Source organism: Hydractinia symbiolongicarpus, chromosome 9, assembly GCF_029227915.1.
Source record: "Hydractinia symbiolongicarpus strain clone_291-10 chromosome 9, HSymV2.1, whole genome shotgun sequence".
Lineage (NCBI taxonomy): Eukaryota > Metazoa > Cnidaria > Hydrozoa > Anthoathecata > Hydractiniidae > Hydractinia > Hydractinia symbiolongicarpus.
The window spans coordinates 7001415-7025074 of record NC_079883.1 but is presented as its reverse complement, the minus strand read 5'-3'; the positions used below and the strand labels follow the sequence as shown (position 1 = coordinate 7025074).

Below are 23660 nucleotides of genomic sequence, written 5' to 3'. Positions count from 1 at the left end.
ATTTTTATTTACATTTTGAGAGAGAAAACTTTTTCAGTTTTATAAAATTAGAAGTTTTGCAGAAAAAAACTTTTGTGGTAGATGGAATAAAAGATATTTTTCCTTTTTCCTGGAGAAACTGCAGTTGCTTGTAAAGGTATACTTTGGTTTTTAAACAGTAGTACATTACTTTTTCCTGTTTTCCAACTAGTTTTTATGATTTTGTCTTATTGCAGCGAAATTCTCATATACCATTTCTAACTAAAACATTTTGCGGGGTAAACTTTGCGGTACAGCGAAACTAGAAAATTTTGCAGAATACTCTTTCGGTTCACGATTGATCTTCTTTTTTGCGAGAAAAATGTTTTACGATTTCTCAAACATCGCAAAAGTTTCTTCCACAAACGCGTATAATTTCAATGTTAAAGCATTCCAAACTAACCTAAGAAATCTATTACAAAATTTACATAAAGATTTTGAACTTTGCTATGTATTATTTTTATTATTTCAAAATGAATCTATGTATTGACATTAAAATCCTTGTATGCCGGAAGCCCCGAGAATATGAAATTCGTTTTGTCATTTTTTGAAGTTTGAGACGACAGCTTTTTATTTTTGAATTGAGTCTGTGGTTAAGACATGTAAATAAATCTATGTTATTTACCACGTTACTCATCCCCCTTCTAAGATTTGCAGTTAACTATATTTTGTTAACAAAACGTTTTTTGCGTGGTGTAAATAGCAAGTGAGACATTTGAAGGTAAGTTTGTTTGTTTGTTTTCTGGAAAATTACTGTCATGAAATGAAAGTTCTGCGACGCTGTAGGAAGAAGAGACAACGCCAGGAAAGTAGCCTCCATTTCATGTTATGTCTAACGAAGGTGAACTTTTCTTGTGATTGCGTTTTCCGTCTCTTTAAACGCGGATTAGCAAGTCAAATTGTTTAACATACATTTTGTATTCATGACATGTATTCTCTTTCAGTGTGACGTCATTTTATATCAAGTAATGAGTCACAGCGCGCCATCATATGTACAAACATGTACTGAAGAACAAAGTTGTTGAATCTTTAATGAATTGACTTCGTAATCGTTCAAGAATGAAATAACAGAAGTTTAACCAACGCTTTCTAGTTTTCAATGACGAATAAAGATTATAATTTTTGTAGCTGTTTACTACAAATGTATTAATGCGAATATATGAAATTCAAGCTTCTATGGTGGCGTTTAACGTTAGACTTGTGATAGTAAATGTGTTTCTTTTGTTGATGCACACACCACAATCGACATCGAGAGGTTTGATAAAGTTTCGTCATATTTTGATGAATTCAACCGCTCATACATGCTGTGTGGGAGTAGAGGATCATTGTAAAGAGAGATGTAGTATTACTTTGGACATTTGTTTGCGAGCTTATCAGTCACATGTTTGTTTAATCAAAGGAAGGACGAGAGAAATCACATCCAGCGAAGATATTGAAGTCGAATTTTCTAGCATGTACAAGGTAAAAGTTTGTTGAAATTGAAATTTGTAGTTCGCAACATCATGTGAAGTGTTTGTTGACATAACAGTTGGATTGTTTGTTTTGTTTTTGTGTTCAATCATTTGATTTCCATGGAGGTAATTCAAATGTAACTGGATATCTGATAGTGTTAGTGATCTTTATTTATTTAAGAAAAGATACACTTCTGGTATAAGTAAAAAATGTTTGTGGTTGCCATGTATGTATAGCAATATTCAACGGTCAAATGCATGCTGGTTATTTAATGTTTTATTTTTATTTTACCAGCAGACAGCATATCCCATATCTTATAAAAAATCCTTGTGAAACTCCCTTTAATGAAATATTTTGTGTTCGGCATACATTTTTAATTATAGCGATAGAAAAATTGGTCAATGAAAACAGAATGGTTCTGACCATCAAAATATTACAATGTTACTTTAGACAGGGTCTGATTAGGAGGGTGGGATTTTTTTGATTTTTAAGAGTAGAAGGGTGGTGGACTCAAAACTCAAAACGACATCTTGATTTAAAAATGACGGGATATTTTTAAAGTAATTGAAAGAAGTGTTGCAACACACGATGTGTTCAGTACATCAATTTGCTGTGTCAAGAAGAAAAAATCACTAATAGGTAAAAATCACTAATATTAAAACTAGGTGGTGTGCCGATCCAAACTCAGTAAATATTTTATGAGTTCGGTTCTGCGCACTTTAGACAAATAGATAGTTTTTAAGATAATTTTCATTTAATGTTTTAATAAGCCACAATTCTTTGTTCAATATTGTTGCATACGGACAACCCTACCAGGTTTTATTGAAGTTCAAGATCAAACAATCCCTGTTTTGAATGACAACAAAATTTTATCAGAACACCGAATAATGTATATAGAAACTGTTTACGAAATTTATCTATTTCGAAAACTTAGCATCCAAACTAAAGATCTGTCCTTTTCACAGATAATACTTCTATGTTCTTTTAATGTTCTTCTTTCGGCAAAGTTTGGAATATTTTATAAAACTTTATACAAAAGCGCAAAAAATGTCCACCATGTGTGTCATTTGTAACAAGTCTTTCATGAGTGTCTTGTTGTTTGACAGAACAAACCAGTTTCGACTGTTTGACGCCTACGCGATCTCGTTTGTTCTAGGGTGTCATGAGCTTGACACTGGCTGGTTTTAAAAGAAATTCATCAGGTAAGCATTTCTTTTTTTCAAAATGTTACCTTATCCGTACTAATTTTCGCGCGTATGCGCGCGCAAAACGTTTTGTGAGAAAATTTGTACGCGCGAAAGTATAACTCTATAGCTTACAGAAAAGAAACGCAGCTATAATTTTCTTGTTATTTTTGAAAGAATTTACACTTACGTGACACTTAATACTCGCGAAATTCGTTCATATTGATCTTGCACAAAATTATTACACGCGAACAATAACGTATTTTTGAATTTTATCTCACTGTTTAATCTTACTGTATCAGTTATTTTAATTTTTTCGTATTAGATAGAATTTTTACAGTGAACGATGAGCAAAGAATCGCTTTCTCGAATGCTACGTGGAAAAAAATGGTGTACCAAACACAAAGTCTATATTTCTCAGTCGAATTTAAATTGTCATGCGAGAAACATTATTATGGAAAGGTCTGTGAAAGGCACTGCAAACCAAGAAATAATAGCGCTGGGCATTTTCGCTGTGATGAAATGGGAAGAAGGATTTGTTTACCTGGATGGGAAAAACCTGAATACTCCTGTTTAAAAGGTGACTCACCTTCTACAACCTAATTTTTGATAATATTCTATTCCAGGAAATTAAGGAGAGACAAGATTAAGATGAAATTTGCAAATTCACATTAATAATGTCCCCTTATTAAGGTGTAACGTTAATATCCGGGGCGTTAAAATAAGTTACTAGTTATTTTAAAACCTATAATTTTAAAACATATTTTTCTAGCAATCGCAATCCATAGCTCATACACGTTATTTAATATAGGTTTAGTCATACCTAATGTGATTGGCAGGCTGTAGAGCAGCTGATATTGTAAACGTTTTAAAAAAGAAATAAACCAATTCTCAAAATAAAGATAAAAATATTTTTCAGTTCAGCTACGTCGTGTTAATTAAATTCTTTTTTATAAGTTCTTATAGGCATTCATGTTAATTTCGTGTTCGTTAACTTTGTGCCTCGTTAATTTCCCGGAATAAGGTAAACCTCTTGCAATATTTTTTTTACTATTTTTATTTTAGAAACTTGTTTACGTTGTGTACATGGAAGATGTGAACACAAAATATGTTATTGTGACAAAGGTTGGGCAGGTTCCGACTGTAACGTGGGTAAGTATCAAAACTGGTTTTATTTGAAATGTTACAAGTCTTCTGCTTGTAATATATTAAAATGGTTACTGATATTGTTTTTAGATTTAACAACATGCTTCACTCGTCCCTGTTACCACAACGGAACATGCACGGTTCGTAACGTTATACATAAGTAACAAACTATTTAACTGGATAAAAAATACCGATAATATTTCTTTGTAGGATGAAGGAAAATGCGACTGTCTAAGCGGATATTACGGTGGACGATGCGAGAATTCATTAACACAATCTATTCAAAGTGTGAATTCTAAACGCATCGTCCCTACTGCTTCTAGACATAATCATTTAACACTAAATGTGCTATCAACTACGATTTCATTAAAACAGCAGGGAATTTCTTCAACCATGTCCAAATTCTCTTTATCATCATGTTTAGGTCAGTATAAAGCATCTTTTTATATGCAGTATATCTATTTTCTGCATTGATAAAAGCGATGCTTTCACGAGAAATATGAGGTTTGCTTCCATGTCTTGTTGTTTCAGATCCGTTCAAGTCAAGACATTCCTGTCTCTCCGTTCAACGGACTGATCAACCTATGACATCAAAAACTAGCAACATTGCTATCTCTGTATCTATCCCACTTGCTATGATCGCCGTTGTCTTTGCTATTGGCGCATTTTTCGTATTATGTCAACGATCAAAATCTAAACGAAGAAGAAATCAAACGTCTGTTCTCTCACCAAATAATAAGTTTACTACTCCAATGAAACAAGCAGGCAAAAGAAATTACTCAATTAGTTCTACAGCCTCAATTACCCCAATACTTGATCACTTTTGCGACAACGATAGTGGAACTGGTAGTAGCCTACCATACTTAGATGGTATTAGCAATAGTATAAACTTTCCTGTAGATATGTACTCGAGTTTGGAACAATGTTCTATTGAAGCAGTGCAGCCACCATTTAGACAAAAAACATTCCATTTGATAAAAGAAAAGAAAAGACCCATTGGCCTATCTTATCCAGGGAGTACCACGTCACAAGTCAGTTCTGGATATTGCAGTAGTGGTTATTCAAGCAGTTCAGCCTCGCCAGCTCCTCATTCTGCTTCGTTAAAAAGTCTTTACTGTCTCAATTGTAAGGGAAATCAATATTCATTTTTTAGTTGGAATGGATTTTTCCATAATTTTTCTAAACTGCTGATGGGGATTATTTAATGGACTTGTAAATTTAGAACTAGAACGCTAATTTGAATGAAGAAAAAATAAATTTCGCGGGAATTTAATTTTAATGGTTCGAAGCAGTATCTAAATAAACAAAAGTTCGAAAATTCTATTTTAAATTTTAGAAAATAAATCTAAAATGCTATACTTCTAATATGTTGTTTTTTTATTATAGCTTTCCTACTGACACGTACTTGAGTGGAAGTTTATTAAATAACGATCATAGCGACAAGCAGAATGTTGCAAGCTTTGAATTGAGAGAAAGCTCAATTGATTCACGTCAGACGAGACATGTTTTTCCTCCCGTTAAATTTGAAGAACTTCCAAACTTTGTGTGTTACCATCATGATAAAGAAGATGTATTTTAGTAAAAAGACTGATTAATTTATTTTATTTATATATTATTGTTAAATCACGTGATTATACACAGTACGCGAAAAGGAAAAATAAATCTGTATACAATTGTTTTCGAATGACACGCGATGGAATAAAACTTTTTGCGTATTGTTTGCAACTTTATCGCAGCGCGAGTATTTTTCTGTCCACAAGCTAGTCGTTAAAATGCAAGATCAGCAGTTCTTTCATGTTTTCCATTTTTAAATATCTACCAGGCGTGTGAGCAAGGTTCTAAACTGCTTTGGAATATCACCATAGTAACATTTAAAGGGTACCCAAATAATTTCCTGTAGCGCAATCCTTTCTATGGTGGCATAGTATTGTGACTACGATGGAACTCAGCACAAATTACTTGTGTGGAAGTTAAAATTAAATTTTTTTCCAAAGCGAACGGCTATTTTAAACATATCTCTATGTTTAAAACAAACAACATTTACGGCCCGCTGATGTCCACCAAAAAATTCTCTGGCCTATTTTTTATTCCTAACACCGCACCTGATAGATAGATAGACAAATATCGAGGGATATACCCTGTCTATTATTTCGAGGAGGGGGCATGGCTTAGATGGAGAGTCCTAGACTATTTAATGCTCTTTTTGAGCTACGCAGACCCAATTAGGGCCCGCGCTCTACTAGACAACTCCCGGCAACATCCAACGGCCCACATAATGTGCCATCTCCCCAATTTCCCCCACATGGCTTGGGTTAACCCGGGGCTATGGTGACATTCACTCGCCCATGGAATCGCCGTCGAACCATGTTGAATCGAACCCCGGTCTCCCGCACAGAGTACGAGAGCTATAACCACTAATCTACGGCGTCACAAACCTACGGTGCCACAATCTACGACGCCACCTGATGACCAACAAATAAAAATGTATGTAAACACTTTTCTTCTTCTTTTTTTTCATTCATTAAAAACTCCAATATAATAAGTCAGGAGGAAAATCACAAAATTGCATCCACATGCGACGAAATTACTGCCTAGTCAATGGCCGTGGGCATTAGGATTATCTACCACAACCAACAGCACGATTTTCTGTCACATAAATTGTATCGGGGCCATGATAGCCATTCCATCATTTCAACGCAGGGTTGAGGATATTCGGTACGTAAACCATGTACTTGCGTCGTAGTGAGGGGGGCGAAGTCCTGAAAATCCGAATCTGTTCGAATCCGCAATTAGGAGAACAACAAATATGGTGAAGCTGGCACAGTTGCCTGGCTGTGAATTTTTGGGGATAAGCATCCAAATTAATACAAATTATGACTTTTAGTATATTATAACAAGTAGTATTTTATGAGCAAAGATAAAGTTTAGTTTCAGAGATATTTGGAATTTCATTAAATGTTGGTTACTTTTGTTAGCTAAATGATTTGTCTCCACCATTTAGTTGCTTTGAAGCCAATGCATGTTATATGATTGGTACCGTTTACTTTAGCTATACTTGTTGTCTATTTAAACTACAGTGCCTTTAAACTAAAGTGTAGAAATGTTTCTTGTGATGTTTAGTCTGTCTTAAACACAATATCTAAAAAAACCTCTTGTGTATGTGCATCACCTTTTTAGGAAAACTGCTTAAAAAGATGACTTCACAAAATAAACAAAATCATTAAGGCAGCCCGCAAAAATATGATTGGTTAGTGTCGCTTTACCGAGCCACTGTAAAAAGAGAATTTTGAGTCAGTTGGTATAATTCAAAGACAATAGGCCTTTTTCAATGTTTATATTCTCTGTGCTAAGCCCTTTTGGCTCTAACAATTGCGTGGCAGGTAAAAGATGCATGAGCTTGCTGGAGAAAGGTATTTTTCCAGCCAATTTCTTTCTATTTGTTAAGGCTTTAAACTATTATCGAATGTAGATGGATATCTTCTGACACATGTCAGAAGATATCCATCTAAATACACAGTGCTGATTGTGAGTAACTATAAACGAGTATTTTCATTTTATGATTGGGTGTCCCCACTACCAGGGAGGATTTAAAGTATTGTATGCAGAGAAAGGATTTTGTATGGGTAAATGGATGACCTATGAAACAAGGGCTTCATAAGACTTACAGGCCTTGTTCTTATATTGATTTCTGCTTGGGTAGTGCAATTGCTTCATGATAAAATCATTATGTTGATTAGGTTGATTTATAAAGAAAGACTTACCTCTATATAATTGTTTCCTCAATTTGTTTGTTGATCATTCTTAACAGATTTAGTAAAATAACAAACCATGTGTGATGATTAGGGAGGTGAATAAGGAAAGGGAAAAATTGCATCATATAAAAAATACAGGCGTGTGGTACATCGCGCACCTAAAAAATTTTTTTAAAAATTTTGGTGCGTGATTTATCACTTGCCTGAGTACATTAGGCGCGTGATGATGAGTGATTACAAACAAGCCTTTTAATAAGTATGCGACAATGTAACGTGATCATGTAACGTAACATGGAAAGGTTTTGCCCGAAAAAACAAGCCATCGAAATGCTGTCGCGCAGAAGTTTGTTTCAATAGATCAGATTCTTTACTCATCAAGTTCAGCGCCCTTAGAAAGTTCCAAACTTTCTCAACCTTGTTCCATAACGCCACTGGCTGATATGCCTATAGTAGGAACTAAGGCGTGGCCACTCCGAACTTGAATGAAAAAGTATCTGAGTGAAAAAAAATGACTGAGTTTCCTTTCGTGTTTACCCCTATTTCTCAACAACGAAAAGGTTGGTAGGAGTACCACTAGTTTCAGTCAGACTTTTGCGACTGTATAGTGCGAATTTTCACAATTACATTTATTTAATTAGGCCAGGAACTAAAACCACTAAACTTGTGCCGTCTTTTTCAATTACGTCTGTCACGTTTTAATTCAAAAAAGTTTTTAAGGCCAAATATGTTAAAGAGATATATAGGATATTACCTGTTGGTGTTTATATCTTTGCTTCCCCTTTGGTATAGAATACACCTCCACGATGTTCTATTGTCTAAAGTACTATAAGAACAAAGAGAATCACAATAATAAACATTAACATTGGTGCTGTCTTCTACAACTCAACTTTGTATTTCCAAAGTTCCAAACAAAATTCAGAAGTCATTTTATAACACAATATAGCATTGCCGCTGTCTTCTGCAACTCAAAAGTTAATGGCATCTCATTATATGTAGTTCATGATACCATTCATATTATTCACATGATTAATTGTATACATTGTATGTATCGTTCTGTAACTCAACTTTGTATTCCAAAGTTCAAAAACATTTTTTTTTTCATAAGTCATTTTGAACTCAACATTTAACACTTAGGCTTGCTTGCTTTCAAAAGGCTAACGTCTTTAATACATGAACAAGTCTAGCCGATGATACACCATACTTTGTCATGCAATCAGTTATCTGTTCAGCACCAGGTACCCATTGTAAATTAATTTCTCCGAGTTGAATCATTTCACGTAATCTTGCAATATCAACACGTAATCTCAGATCTTGGATGATCTTTGTGCTTTCAAGATGCTCTCGTAGCGATTGGTTATCAGTTTTACATGCAACAGATGGAGCAACATCAAGATGAAATATCTCCTTTACCATTGATGCAACAAAATATCCAGAATCTGCTGACTCACTTAACGCCATCATCTCAGAAGATAGTAGGCTCTTTGTAACACGATCAAACTTTTCTGAGTTCCATGTGACAGGTGAAACATATCCATTACCACACAAGAAAACTATGTAAGCACCTTGTGAAGCACCACTAGGTAGACTTGCATGAGTCGCATCACCATATACCATTACTGCGAGATTCTCTGGATGACCAAGATTAGGAAATGGCAATCGTAGTTTTGTAGCATTCAATTTCTTAAACACCTTATTTGCCTCAATGAGATTACGGACTTTCGGATTCTTTCCATAGTTACTCACATAACACAAATCAAAGGCACAATCTGGTCTGGTCTGAGAAGTAACCCATATAAGCTGGCCACAAAGAGATCTTAAGGATTTCTTTTCTTCAATAGTAAGATCATCATCATCTTTCTGTGAAGCTCGCTGTTGAGACACTTCTATTGGTCTGAGATTCTAAACGTAATTGATTTGGTCTACAAAAATCTCTGAAGATGTTTGAACAATGTTAAGTCCAATACATTTGAAAGCATAGCACTCCTGTTTACTAACTTTGAATATTGTCAAAATACCATCGATAACAGAAGACCTCCAATTGCTGGTGCCACAATATATAAAATCATCGACATGGGTTACCACAATGCAACACAAACATTTGTCATCATCATACCACAGAAACATTGCACTATGAAAACAACTTTTCTTTCCACCGAAATCTTTCAAAACTTCTTCAACTCTATTATACCACTCAGGGAATTCCACGAAGAAAAAAACACGCGTGCTACACATCGCACGCGTAAATCTATTTTAGAAAATTTGCGAGTGCGTTTTTTACGATTTTTTTCCTGGTTTATTTCACTCTTATTATTATTATTGTTTATTTCACCCGTGAGTGTTCATTTAGTGGTGTAAAAGTGCTAAATATATTAACAAAACACCTTGGTTCGTTGTAGGAAGTAATTTATAATAGGTAAATAACAAAGAATTAAATTTAAACAGTGGACGAAGAGATGCTGACACGTGCCACACGTTGCACTTACTGCAATGGTCTGCCATTTTGTTTGTAGTGCTATTTATCCCCAACCTTGTTCCCAGGGTTATATTTTCTCGGTAGGTTATTTATTATCTATAAAAATGGTAAAATTGGAGTCATTTTTTATTTATTCAGGTTTCAAGTTTTGTTTGTTAGATTTTGGGAGACGGCTTGTTTGGAATACTTTAAAGTTGTTCTTTAGATTGTTATGTTATGTTCTTTTATACAGTTAAGAATTTTAAAATAAAATGTTCAACATTTAATTTCACACAGGCAGAAAAAAACACATTTAATTTAAACACGGGGAAAAAACACGGCGTTTAATTAATGTTTTTAAAAAAATTTAATTTAACCACAAGTGGTTATAAACTGTTTTTAATGATACAGTTGAAGCTATCGATAAAAAACGACTGAGTTTCGGAATACAGTTTTTAATAGTTAAATGCTTCAAGCATAGCCTTAGGCGGCGATATTAACTACGCTGTAGAAAATCAACTTTTATAATTCCTTTGTTAATTTCTTTTATTTTACGCGAGTAAAGAGTGTAATTAGCGCGTGCGATGAATCGCACGCCTGAATAGCTGTTGCACGTGTGTGGCCGCGTGCGCGTGCGATCGCACGCGTCTCCTGGAATTCCCTGCCACTCCCGTGGCGCATCATTGAGACCATAGATACAGCGCATAAGTTTTCAAACTTTAGCTTTTTCTCTGTACTCAGCAGACGGTCGAACAAAAACATCTCTCTCTAACAAATTTCCTTGTAAAAAGGCTGATGTAATATCTAATGATTCTAACTTCCAAGACATTGATGTCGCAGACACAAACACCATTCTTAAAGCTTGGCAACCACAAGTTGGTTAATCAGTTCTACATTCTACAACCTCCTCAAAGTCTTGCGCTACTAACCTAGCTTTCAACAACGTAACTCCATTTCTCTCCTTCTCTGTAATTACCTACTTGCATGACACCGTTGCTTGACCAACATCATCAACCCATTGAAACACATTATGATCACACAGATTAGAGAACTCCTTCTCCTTTGCATCAATCACAGCTTGTTTACACTCATCCGTTTCTGAAAGAAGCAACATGGTTTCCTCTGAAGCCAATTTTTTCCACCAAGACACCTGATTCCAATTTATATTACTTGATTCATCCTTTCCAGCCCTCAAAATATTAACCCAATCTCTAGAACCACCTGTTCTTTTTGGTTGCCTTGATAAAACTCTTGCCTGACCACCACGACCATCTCTCAGCATATAACGAATGTTAGTTTCTGGCTTAGGTTTACTGTGATTGGAGTATTTACTTTGAGACACGTTGCTCTTCCTCGCAAATCTAGTAGTGTTATCACTTTCTTTTGTAACAGTGCCATCTAGCTTCTCAGCATCACCTTCATCAAGAGATTCCTTCTAATCTTTCTCTAATATTTCTGCATCACTATCACTTTCATCTTCATCCTCTACTTCAGCAACAACATTACCGCAATTCATTCTTCTTTGCGTCTTTACTTCATTGGAGGATGTGTGTGACTGTACATTTTAGGGAGGAATCGCTTTCTTTAGTTGGCAAGGATGGCATCTGTAAAAGGAACTACCATGACGTATTAACACAAAATTGCCTTCTTTACCAAGAACTGTTCCAGGACCTTTCCAATTCTTTGCATTCTTGTGCCTATAGAAAACTTTGTTGCCATTTGTGTAATGCTCCTCTGAAAAGGTGCGCACATTGTGTCTTAGAGCACGGCGATTGATGTTACTTGATTCCGCCTTAAAAAAATTTTCACAAGCTGAATAAAGAGCATTAAGATTTCGTCTCACAATTTCACTGGAAGTAGTTAATTTTAAAGCAGGAGATGAGTCAGATATTATTGAAGGTAAATTCATGTTGGTACCGAAAAGAAGCTGGTTTGGAGAAAATCAATGTCGTTACTGAAAGGTGATTCACCTGGTGTTGTGCTAATCTCAACGCCTAAATTCTCACTCATCTCCTCCATAACTGCATTACAAAATTCCCCTACACAATCGTTATGGAACTTTCTAGGTGCTCCAAAATAAGCTATCCATAATTGAAAAATCTTGCATACCACAACTTCTTTCTTCTTTGTATTAATCAAACATGCAGCTGTGTATCGAGTAACCGCATCAATGAGATGAAGGAACCACAACTTTCCTTTTTCCAGCTTATTCAAATCCATACAGACAAAATCGTTAAATTTATCAGACACTGGCAGTCCAACAACAGGCCTAGAGTAAGGTTTTTTGTAAACCTCACAGAACTTACAAGAAGAACGACAATCATTAATCAAACGAAAATATTCTTTGTCACTCATCATTCATCATCATTCTCGGCTTAATGTCCGTTTTCCATGCTAGCATGGGTTGGACGGGGTATATTAATGACCCTCTTCCAATCTGATCTAGACTGTGTTAGATCTAAACTCAACTTCCTCTGTATCAAATTGTCCTTATAACCTCCTGCCAAGTCTTTCTCTAAATCTACAAAGGCAAAATAGAGATTATTTCTCCTTCCTAAATACTTTTGCTGAAGCTGTCTGAGTAAAAATATTGCATCTGTAGTGCCACGCCCTTGAACAAAACCAAATTGCATCTTATCTACATCAATTCTTTCTCTAAGTAACTTATCAATCACTCTTTCAATAACTTTCATTACTTGATCAACCAACTTCAAACCTTTATAGTTACCCCTTTCTAATGCATCACCCTTGCCCTTGAAACAATTCCCTTCTTCACTCGACTGCCACTCACTCGGAATAGCACCATCCTTTATAATCTGATTAGCAAGACTTGTAATAAGCTCAATTCCAATATATCCAGATGCTTTTACCATCTCTGCAACAATACCTGATACTCCTGCAGCCTTGCCAATCTTCAATTTCCTAATAGCCTCCACTACCCATTCTGTCTTGATCTGCATAGCTGGCCCTTCTACAACATCATCATCATCAGACAAATTATCCTCATCCCAATCAAACTCAGTGTTAAGTAACCTGTGATAATAATTCTTCCAAGCTACCTTTTTCTCCTCCTCTGTGCTAGCCAAAACACCTTCATCATTACGCATACACTTCTCACCTACAACATCTTGATTAGTCTTCTTCATTTGCTTTGCTATCTTGAATACCTCATTGCGCTGGTCTTCCCTTCTTAACACATCTGCAAATCTGTTTCTCTCTGCTTCTGATTTTACACTGCTGTACGAGCACGACGCTTAGCTTCTAAGTAAATATTTTTACTACCACCTGACTTCCACTCTTTCCAAAGTTTCCTCTTTTCCTTTATACACTGATCAACCTCGTTATTCCACCACCAGGTCTGTCTATGTCTAACTGGTCCTTTCGTCCACCCACAGGTATCATCAGAAGCTTCTAGAAGACAATTCTTCAAAGTAGTCCAAGTACTTTCAACATTGTCACTATCACATTGACCATTGTGGGCTAACTGCTGAACTTTTGCACTAAATAATTGTCTTGCTACAATCTCTTCCTTCAGCTTCCAGACTTTTCGACGGGGCCTGTACTTTCCCTTGGCTTCTTTAACACTCTTCAAGATATTATCACAAACCAGCAACCTATGTTGGGAAACACACTCTTCCCCCGATATAACTTTCACGTCCTTCACCACTTTCTTGTCTGACTTTCTAACCAGGAAGTAATCTATCTGTGTCTTACAACCACCATGTCCGTTGCCATTCCAAACTCAAGCAATCTCTCCCCTTCCTTATTTCTGCTCCCAAATCCATAGCCTCCATGCACACCTCTATAACCTTCAGATGACTTCCCAACATGACCATTAAAGTCGCCGCCCACCATGACAAGTTCAGTGTCTCCAAACTTTGATGTGACTGCTATTAACTCACCATAAAACTTATCTTTATCTTCCTCACTGAGTCCACACTGTGGAGCATAAACTGACAGAAAAGTGAAAATCCTATTACCTATCAAAAACTTTATCACTATAATACGACTATTAACACGCATAACATCTATTACTTTTTCTACTCACTTCTCTGCAACGAATATGCCAACTCCTCCATATCCATCACTATTACCAATCCAAAAAAGCTTATACCTTGCCCTTCTACCTTCCACAAATCTCACTGAAGCTCCTCTCCACCTGACTTCCTGAACACAACACATATCAACAGATCTACGTTCTAACATTTCAACTGCTTCACCTGCTCTACCTCTCAGAGTACCAACCTTTACACTAGCCATCCTCAACCTAGTGTTATCTACCTTGTGATGTGATAGCTGGGTAACGGTCTGACGATGCTCACACCTGACATCTGTCCTACCGTGCGCGACACCTTCACTCCTTAGAGTTCCAGCCCCGTTTACGCAGTTTGTCTGATCAACTATTCTTACGGCCATTAGTAAAGAGTTTTGGCATTGTTTTACAGCTGGATGACCTTCGTAGCGCCAACCGTTCACAGACCAGACTGGGTGTTTTTTAAAGTGACACCATCACTATGTGGCATTTCATGGGACTTCCACAATCGCCCCTTTAAACTAAGGTATGGTGGAGGACGTTCAACTCCTCTCTTGTCTCTCAACAAGCCAACCAATTTTTCTTTTGACGCATGACATAATTGACGATGAAGTTTTATTGCCTTCTTCTTTTTTTCTTCTTTAGGTAAGGTCAACAGGTTTTTTGTATGAAAAACAACTTTACAGTTTTCATGAGCTAATTGTCAATGACAAAAAGTAATGTCCTGATGAGCTGCACTGAAGATCAAGCTTTTCACAATCAATCATTGCACAATTGTTTTCAAAATCATTTTTCATACACAAGGACTTCATCCCAGGTTTACTTATAAGCAATGGAATCTCATTACTCACAACATCAATTTTCATAATGTTCCACTTTTTACCACCAAAATTTACTGGAGTCTTCAAACACTTGAAGCTATGACTCTCCGCACCATCACCAAAACGAAACAGCGACTCACTTGAAACAGTACTTTGATGAACCTTTTGTCGATCTTTTTTACTCAACATGTTAACAAACTCATCAATTAACACTTATCCAGCCACACTCTTTGTGCACGCACTGTCAAGCATACCCCTTCCCAGCATTTGTAACACCATACTTCCACTACCTTTTCCAGTCACCAGTGTAATATGAACAGTCATATTACTTTCTTCCACCACTTTCTCACGATGAGGACAATTTCCAACAAAATGTTTTGTCAACTCACAATGATGACACCGTAAAACATTCTCACGATGAGGACAATTTCCAACGAAATGTTTTGCTGACTCACAATGATGACATCGTAAAACATTGCCTTCAGACTCAATTGGGTTACCAGATGTATTTGCTGTGCTCCTTTTCTCTGACTTCCAGGAACTTCTTCCACAGGAAAAATTTCTCATGCCTTGTTTTCCATTACCATACTTGTCCTTGCCATAAGTATAGTAAGCTTCTTCTTGCGTCACAGGAATCACCTCAGAGCTGTCTTTAAACAAGTCACCAAATACTTTCTGTAGTTTGTCTTTCGTATCCATGTACTCTAACTTGGCAGTAGCTCTTGTCAGTTTCTCTAAATCAGTATATAATTTTGCAGCTTGCATTAAGAAAAACGCTTGCACACCCGACGGTAATTCTAGCTTGTACTGCTTCACTTCTCTGTATCGTTTTTCATATTGCACAATGAAGGTTGAAAAATTCTCTCCACTACTCCTCCTATGCTCTACAAACTCTTTGAATTCATTATATGCACGAGTTGTCTCATCACTTTGAAACACTTCATCCAGTATCTGTAGAATCACTTTGACACCATCTCCTTTCAAGTCATTAACTGATATGGCACGAACTGCTTCCCTAGCTTTGCCTTTCAATGACAGATATACAGCAGGTCCTTGACGTTTAGGTTCTTCCTTTGTGAAGCATTGCCAAACTTCAACATCATTCTTCCATGATGCATAATCGTCGTCTTCTTCAGGCTTGAAGACCGGAGGTGATTTTATGCCACTCATTGTACACGTTTGAAGCAAAAGAGTCAATATAATTACCTCAGTATTCCAATTACACTTGGGCAGTGGAAAACGTTTCCAGTTCTGCTACGGTTGTTAAAGAGATCTATAGGATATTGCCTGTTGGTGTTTATATCTTTGCTTTCCCTTCTGTTTAGTACACCTCCACGATGTTCTATTGTCTAGAGTAATATAAGAACAAAGAGAATCACAATATTAAACATTAACAATACAATTTCCCTTTACAGTTGCCATCTCTCCACGCTACTCGCAATTCTGTACTTTAAAGAAATTTCTTTCTGCTTCTTTTTCTTATCGAAGAAGTTTTGCCGTTTTGACCTTTTCATTCAAAATAAAAATGATCTATGGGTATTACCGTTTTTTCATTCAAAATAAAAAGTGATCAAGGAGTTTTACCGATTTACTTTCGAGCATGCAAATCTTTTTTCTCCTTAATATTCTAGATATTGCGTGACCTTATTTAAAAGAAAATCTTTCTGTAATGTGATTTCTAAGAATTATTACTTGCTACAGTTTTATTTAGGAATGAATTGATATTTTAGGTGAGTTATTTTTCACTTGTCTAACACATTTTAGGAGCGTGCCAAGGTGCGCGCACATGATCGCGTACCTAATATGATGCAGCCTGTCATAAGGATACAGCCGCTATCGCAGTAGGTTACTTCGGTAAAACATCCAGGGTGATTGCAGTTAGCTTAGTTACGTTCCCGTGTCATTTAAATATAAAAATTACACAGGTTTCTCAGGCGTTTTTTTAACAGTTTTTTCATATTGTTGTCTAACCCAGTGTCATAATAAATTATTTGATACTTGTTTAGCAAAAACAAATGTCGTTTTTGAACAGTAGGTGATTGAATTAATTACAATATTCAGCCATTATTGTTACATCAGTGTTTTTTTTACCAGCATTTTGCATCACAATTTTCAATTCGATTGGTAACAAAGATGTATATGTCAATGTTGAGCTATCCATATCAGCGATTTTGAGGTAGATAAAGAACCTAAAAAAAAGAAGGGGTGTTTTTTACAGAAGATGTGGTAACCCTTTGTTCTAGCTTGACAGATAGTTATGTAAATACAAAGTGATTGGTAACTAGGTGGTTCGTGGTATAGTAAATAATAGTCTGGAAAATTTTCATGTTTATTTTAAGGCTTATACTTATAATTCATTTTGGGTTTGTGGTTACTAGTGAGACTCAGTAAATCCTACGGTCGGGAGCTTTATAACCCTTGCCTTGACAAGCAAATCCTTAATATTTTTATGCCGCATAGTTGCAACAATTGTAGAGTCAGCCAGATTTTATTGAGCTCTTGGTCACCCTTTATTAGGTGTTTATTAATAATTTTTTTGGTTGTAGTGTTGTCCTTGGAGTAGTGTGCGAGGAAAACCAGATATCTTTGAGTATTATTTGTTTTAGGTGTATCAGATAGAGTACATCCTTTGGTGAGAAGTCTTTTATTTATTTTTTATGTTTTCTTGTATTAGTTTTCTGAGGTATCCTCAATTTTTATAAACCCATTTCAAATTTTTTAATGCTGTTTTGAGCATATATCATTCTTGGTAATAAGCATTCTGTATGTTAGGGATTGGGAGTATATAATGGAGAATTTGGTAAATGTTGAATGATAGGAGTCGTAGCGGAGGAGGCTAAGCTTATCAGTGGTTTTGGTGTGTAAACTGGAATAAAGATTTCGATCTTTCCTACATGTATTGGTGTCTAAAAAGTTAATTTTATCCCTAGAATAGGTAGAATAGGTAAAAGTTAATTTGATGTGGGGGGTGAAGTGAATTAATTTTTTCAAAAAGGTTTGTAGACAATCAAAAAATTTGTGCTAAGAAGGATCAACTTTACCTAGCGGCCGCATCTTTTTGCCTACCATGCAATTGTTAAAGACAAAAAGGCTTACCACGAAAAATGTAGACATTTAAAAAGGTCTATAAACCAAAGAAAGTGTAATATGATTTATGTTTTTTTCTAACATGACGCTAAAAACCAAATTATCTCGTTTATGCATTTGGAACGAAAATTTTTGGTCGGAAAAACTTTAAATATGAATATCTTAAGAACGAAAAGACCTTTTTAAGAAATTTAAAAAGACTTGGTAACCAACTTTTTAAGCTCTGTAATATAAGTCCAACATCATTTTACACCTTTGGTTCCCTAAGTCTGAGAGAGTAAAATAATAGAAACACCTAAGCCACGTTTCCTGGTTGTTAAAAAATGTGTAAGTGTGGTAACTTCTTTATGTTAAGCCTCCAGATACTAACTAATGAGTGAGTTAAAAATGCCTCGTTATCACAGTGAAATATCACTCAGTACCAATGACATTTAGAAGTAATTTTTAATACTGTATCAGTGCATTTTTCACTGCTATACCTTTTTGCTATGGGTGAAATGTTTTCTATTTCAGTTTTAAGGTCAAGTTTTGAAATCAAAATTAAGAAGCAAAATGTTTATTTGACTTTATAATTTACTTTGAGGAAAAAGGAAGCTGAACTATGATTTTTGAGAAGGTAGGGGAGCAAAGGTAAATGTTAACATTCAGTCCTTGCTGGTTTGTTTTATGTTAAATGTCTTAATCTTCAGTACAATCCAATCTTAGCAAAATACAATGGATTATACAATCTGAAAGTGAAATATGAGAATGGCAGAATGTGGTGGCTTGTTGAGTTTTGGAATTGCATCCCAACGTAGTTATGGTGCTACCTGTAATCAAACATTTATGTTGGCTGACATTGACTCTAAACTGATTACACACAAAGTGATGCCATCTGATACACTTCAAGGTTTAGCAATAAAGTATAGTATTTCAGTAAGTATTTTTGAGTTACTTTTAATTTTTAATTGCATTTTTTTAGACAGCATTTACATGGACTTGTTGATTTAAACTGATTTGATTAAGTCTTGTTTGTTGGTAAAATGTTAAAAAGCTCCAAGTAATTTATTGCTGCTTTGGGTGTGTGCATGAGGTATATTGCATGCGTGCATCTTGAGATTCAGAACCAGACTCTTGTCCTTCATATGCCTAAAATTTAGATGCACAACAAAGGTGAAAGTTATTGCATGCCAGATTTCACTCAAGGTTCTACAGGTGGTACACGCAGTTGCAAATTAAACACAAAGAATCTATTTAGGCAAGACCCTTCCGTATAATTTAAGAAAGAGATTTTATTTTTTCTATTCTTTAGGTGGAGAAATTAAAACGTGTTAATAAACTTTGGTCCAATGATTCTATACATATCAAAGAAACTCTTCTTATTCCTTGTTCTGTGGTGGATGACAACCGATGTGATTCTCCTGAAATTTATGCAGACGTTGTGGAAGTCAAACCAGCAGAAAGTAGCAAAGTTTTCAAATCTGAAAGTAAACAACAAAAGAAAGACATTACAAATAAAAGTGATGGATATAAATCATTAAATGATATGTTGTCAAAAATTGATGGCCAGATAAAAACTCACAAAAAAGTTGAAGATCTTGGAAGTGACTCTTACAAAATCTTTACTGAAATGTTATCAAAGATAGATGGACAAATAGAAACTCACAAATCAAAGTAAGTAAGATAAATTCTAAAGAACTTAAAACAGGTTTTTGATTATGATGTTTGTGTTGTTGTTGTTGTTTTTAATATTTATGTAATTTGATATTTATCAGCTTACTTTACGACATTTAGAGCACCAGCAACAAAGTCAGATAACATCCCCAACGTTGGTTATGATAGTCGACAAAACTTAAGTGGTCATTTGTCACCAGTTAAGCAGCATCCATTTTTAGAAGAAGGAACGTGATTTTCAGACAGTATTTTAAATGTTTTATATACCTAAATTCATATTGAGGGTAAAGTGTTGAAATTATAAACGTTGCTGGATATGTATAAAAGAAAATTTGTTATATTTTGTGTGTAATACTTTTGGTATTTTTAATAATGTGTTATTTTTTTCTTTGCAAATTATAAAAAGTGGAATTGTTTGTTTAGTTTTTTCATTGCTAATGGCAACCATAACAATACAGGTAATCAAGTTTATATTTAGTCTTTCTTCTTATGCTTACTCTCTTGATATCGATACTTCGAAATATAATGTTTAATTCATGTTATTTATATTTATATTGTTAAATGAATTATTATTGTGTTGTTGTTCGGAGGGTATTGTTTTCAAAAATTTATTGAACTTTTTATTGTTATATTTTTAGTATATTAACCTATATTCTAGTGTTTGTAAAACTGCTTACTAATGTATAGATCATTTAACACGTTTTTATTTTTCCCCTTTCATGTCAAGTTGGCGATAATACTTTAATAATGCTCGCTATTTAAAACGTATAACTGTCTTCAACATTTCTTTTTTATTTCTAGTATAGCTTTGGATTGAATATTATACAAAAAAAAACGTTGACTGTAAGTTCTAAAAAACAAAAATAATGCGACATGTTCGCTGACAAAGTGTTTGAATTAATTAAAGATTTAAAACGTTCAGCTGATGGACAGCTTCCTGCGTTTAACGTGAGTTCATTTCTTCTACACGCTGTTCATGTCCTGTATATCATTTTATTGGTTAGTCTACACATTAAGTATTTTATATTGTTACAATCAGCTTTGTTTATTTTATCTTAGGAAGATTTGACTCGTCAAGTTCTTGATGAAATGAGAGTTTTGTTTCAAGAAAACCAAAAAGAAGTGTAAGTGGATTATTGAAAGAAAAACATTTTAAAGAATGTTCAACTCGTCATCTAATGTTTGCGTTTCAGAGCTGCTTCTTCAGATGGAGAGGAAGGTCTCTTTTCTGGTGTTCAACTCCGCCATGCAAGTTTGGAGCGAAATAAAAGATGCTTACTTGCCTATATGTAGGTTGTCAAGTTTCAATGACATATATAATTTGGTGATTTTAACTTTTTACCAAACAAAAAAGAATTCAGCAAAAAAAATACCTTCTTTCGTAATCAATTGTTTGCTTAAAATGTTGTAGTTACAATCGAATGATGACATTGAAAGATTACCGTTGGGAAATTGGAAGCGTCATACCTGAACAAGTAAAACTGAACTTATGTGAGGAAGAAGTGAGCATATTTTTACATAATATATGTTACCTCAAGAATGTTAACATTTCGCAGACGAAAAAAAATGCACGTGCCAAAATAACCGTGCGAAACTTTAAAATCTTTAAGTTCTGAAAGAAGTGCTTGTATTCTAGCTTTTCTGTATTCATGCGAAATTTATGTATTACGAATTTACCAGTTAGACAAAAGCCATGGAAATTGTTTTCTTTACATCACAAAAACAAAATGTATTAACAACGTAAATAACTTATTTTCAGATCACGTGGTTTTCAAATTACAACAAATCACTTGCAGGATATATGATGTCGGTGGCTGATGTCGGGATTGATTTAACTCAGGTGCGTTTACAGAAATATCTTGTATATATTTCAAATCTCTTCGTAACATGCTGTATTTGAAACATATTTTTAGAACATGACTCCACCCAAAACGCTATTAATTGAGGTATGTACTTTTCTATAAAGTGGTTTCAGATGATGAACATTTTATTTAAACGGTACTATTTTTTTGAAAAGTTTTCTAAAGTTTATTTTTTAAAAATACAAAAATACCTTTTTTAATATTTTATATAAAATTTGGTTTCAGACATATTGACTAAATCTATGAGTTGAAGTTATAAGTGTTAAGTTGTATGTAAAATTAATTTTCGCGAACTTTGTTTTGTCCACGTCTCCATATTACAATACTTCACGGTTGTTTTAAGCGGTAAAAGTTTGATGCTGCATGTTTCTTCAGATTCGATGTTTGATGGATTATGGTGAGTTTGAAACTGAAGATGGAACGGTCGTTCTTTTAAAGAAAAACAGCCAGGTAATTTTTTTTGAAGTCATCTCAGATTCCTTTTAACGAAAATAATACACACGCTTACATTCTCGGTTTTGTTTTCTGCAGATTTATTGTTATCATTTTTATTAACCCGTTTTCCATATCCGTGAAAACAAGATTAGTTATAAGCAAATTGAGGATTTAAGTTTGAAGCAGCTTTTAACTAGCAGTTTAACAAAATAATTTAACATAGTTATAAAGCGGGTATTGGTAGTGGTAGTGTGACAGAGAAGTTAAAATGTTTATAAATTTTAAGTGCGTATCTTTTGGTAGAAATATGCTAACTAGTTAAATCATCGACTTAGCTAAGGCACGTTTTTAGAATAAATACATTTTTATTTCATTGTTTGCTAGTAAAGACTTGTTTCCATTTGACTGCATTTTCCACTATAGCGCAAACAGCCCGCGATATTTTGTGATAGCGCATTCGGTAAAATCTTAAAAACGAGTGAAATTTTATGAAATTAAATTTATGACAGCTGGGAATTTTTTGTTTGATCAAAAAAGTTTTATCTGTAAGCAATTTTTTTGATACTGAAATTATCGAACAAAATCTTTGACTCAACTTTAAAACACCGTGTTATCAACAATGTTTTTTTCAACATTTATTGCTTGCAATGATATTTAAACTTAGTATTTTCTAATTATTGACTGTCTTGTCGGCTGTTAATAATCATACATTTGTATCAAGCATTGTTATGGTTTTAGGGCTAAGCTTTTCTGAGTTATATTCTGTATGATGATTTGGTAGAGCATATCTTCGTAAACCTCCGTATATAGAAAAAACGTTGTTTTAAATGGCGCTTCTTATGCAGAAAAATAAAAATAACTTCTGATTTTTTTGTGTACACGTTTTTCTTTTCTGGACGTCTGAATTTTAGCTGTGGATATGCTTAAATATTTCAGTCTCGATATGCTGGGTTCATGTAATATATCCATAAATATATTTTGCTTTTTCCGGTTTAACTCAAATAAAAAAAAGCTTGCAGAAATGTTCAAATTGTTTGTTCACTGAAAATAATTTCTATGGAATTCAGTGCAGTTATTTACAACAAAAACAGAAAATTTACCAAGAAAACTATAAAAACTAGTTTTCCAGTTGTTTTGCGAACCTAATAATAGCGAAACAATCATTTCTAGTAATTTTGCGAAGACATATTTTCGCAAATTGACCTTTCTAAGAAATTTCACACAAATACATTTTTGCGAAAATGGATAAAAATCGCGAAAATTGTTCAACTAAAGGCATTACATTGGAAGTCTAACGTGTCAACTGAAATTTCGATGACGGATATTGTTGATTTTTCTTGTTTCGTTGCACTGATAGCATATCACATAAAAATATTATTCTCGAATTATCGAAAAATTCTCCGACGACATCTTGCAGAAGTTTTCTCATAAGGGATATTGTTTTTTTATCGACTTAAGTAACTTAAATATTCTTGCTCCATTAATTGTTTGATATGTTAAATGACGCATTATTTTATTGATTTATTTATTTCAGCATCTTTTACCAACAACACAATGCGAACATTTAATTCGACAAGGTATTTTAGAGCATGTACTCACGTGATCATTCAAACGTGGAGAATTATCAAAAAACATCCGACGCGAATTTCCTCTGAAATTCTGTTGCAAGACGCTAACATATATATAAAAAAAACGAAACAATTTTTATCCTTGTAAATAAAAGTTACAAATACGCTCCATGTGTCGTTGATTACAAATATGTGGA

At 34.5% G+C, this 23660-nt stretch overlaps 3 protein-coding genes across 3 annotated transcripts; all 3 read left to right on the top strand.

Annotated features, from left to right (window-relative positions):
- Positions 1 to 134: 134 nt before the first annotated feature.
- Positions 135 to 5504, top strand: LOC130657091 (uncharacterized). Its single transcript, XM_057460062.1, has 8 exons — positions 135 to 1479; positions 2627 to 2672; positions 2980 to 3234; positions 3720 to 3806; positions 3891 to 3940; positions 4011 to 4224; positions 4332 to 4925; positions 5187 to 5504. The coding sequence occupies exons 1-8, from the start codon at positions 1168 to 1170 to the stop codon at positions 5207 to 5209; spliced, it is 1581 nt and encodes a 526-aa protein (XP_057316045.1). The 5' UTR covers positions 135 to 1167; the 3' UTR covers positions 5210 to 5504.
- An 11654-nt stretch (positions 5505 to 17158) lies between these two features.
- On the top strand, positions 17159 to 20294 carry LOC130657097 (lysM and putative peptidoglycan-binding domain-containing protein 1-like). The gene is made up of 4 exons (XM_057460068.1): positions 17159 to 18575; positions 18651 to 18860; positions 19237 to 19598; positions 19719 to 20294. The coding sequence occupies exons 2-4, from the start codon at positions 18687 to 18689 to the stop codon at positions 19831 to 19833; spliced, it is 651 nt and encodes a 216-aa protein (XP_057316051.1). The 5' UTR covers positions 17159 to 18575; positions 18651 to 18686; the 3' UTR covers positions 19834 to 20294.
- An 85-nt stretch (positions 20295 to 20379) lies between these two features.
- LOC130657101 (DNA replication complex GINS protein PSF1-like) lies at positions 20380 to 23630 on the top strand. Its single transcript, XM_057460071.1, has 8 exons — positions 20380 to 20546; positions 20658 to 20722; positions 20792 to 20887; positions 21010 to 21100; positions 21358 to 21438; positions 21512 to 21544; positions 21836 to 21910; positions 23430 to 23630. Exons 1-8 carry the CDS (start codon positions 20472 to 20474, stop codon positions 23496 to 23498), a joined length of 585 nt encoding a protein of 194 aa, XP_057316054.1. The 5' UTR covers positions 20380 to 20471; the 3' UTR covers positions 23499 to 23630.
- Positions 23631 to 23660: the final 30 nt, after the last annotated feature.

Bases quoted from the DNA above. Each gene is read 5' to 3' on its own strand.
- LOC130657091 (XM_057460062.1), top strand. From the start codon at position 1,168: ATGCGAATATATGAAATTCAAGCTTCTATGGTGGCGTTTAACGTTAGA. The intron at 1,480-2,626 runs GTAAAAGTTTGT...CGTTTGTTCTAG, and splicing joins AATTTTCTAGCATGTACAAG to GGTGTCATGAGCTTGACACT. The intron at 4,926-5,186 runs GTAAGGGAAATC...TTTTTATTATAG, and splicing joins AAGTCTTTACTGTCTCAATT to CTTTCCTACTGACACGTACT.
- LOC130657101 (XM_057460071.1), top strand. From the start codon at position 20,472: ATGTTCGCTGACAAAGTGTTTGAATTAATTAAAGATTTAAAACGTTCA. The intron at 21,101-21,357 runs GTGAGCATATTT...ACTTATTTTCAG, and splicing joins TGAACTTATGTGAGGAAGAA to ATCACGTGGTTTTCAAATTA. The intron at 21,911-23,429 runs GTAATTTTTTTT...TATTTATTTCAG, and splicing joins TTTTAAAGAAAAACAGCCAG to CATCTTTTACCAACAACACA.
- LOC130657097 (XM_057460068.1), top strand. From the start codon at position 18,687: ATGAGAATGGCAGAATGTGGTGGCTTGTTGAGTTTTGGAATTGCATCC. The intron at 18,861-19,236 runs GTAAGTATTTTT...TCTATTCTTTAG, and splicing joins CAATAAAGTATAGTATTTCA to GTGGAGAAATTAAAACGTGT. The intron at 19,599-19,718 runs GTAAGTAAGATA...TACGACATTTAG, and splicing joins ATAGAAACTCACAAATCAAA to AGCACCAGCAACAAAGTCAG.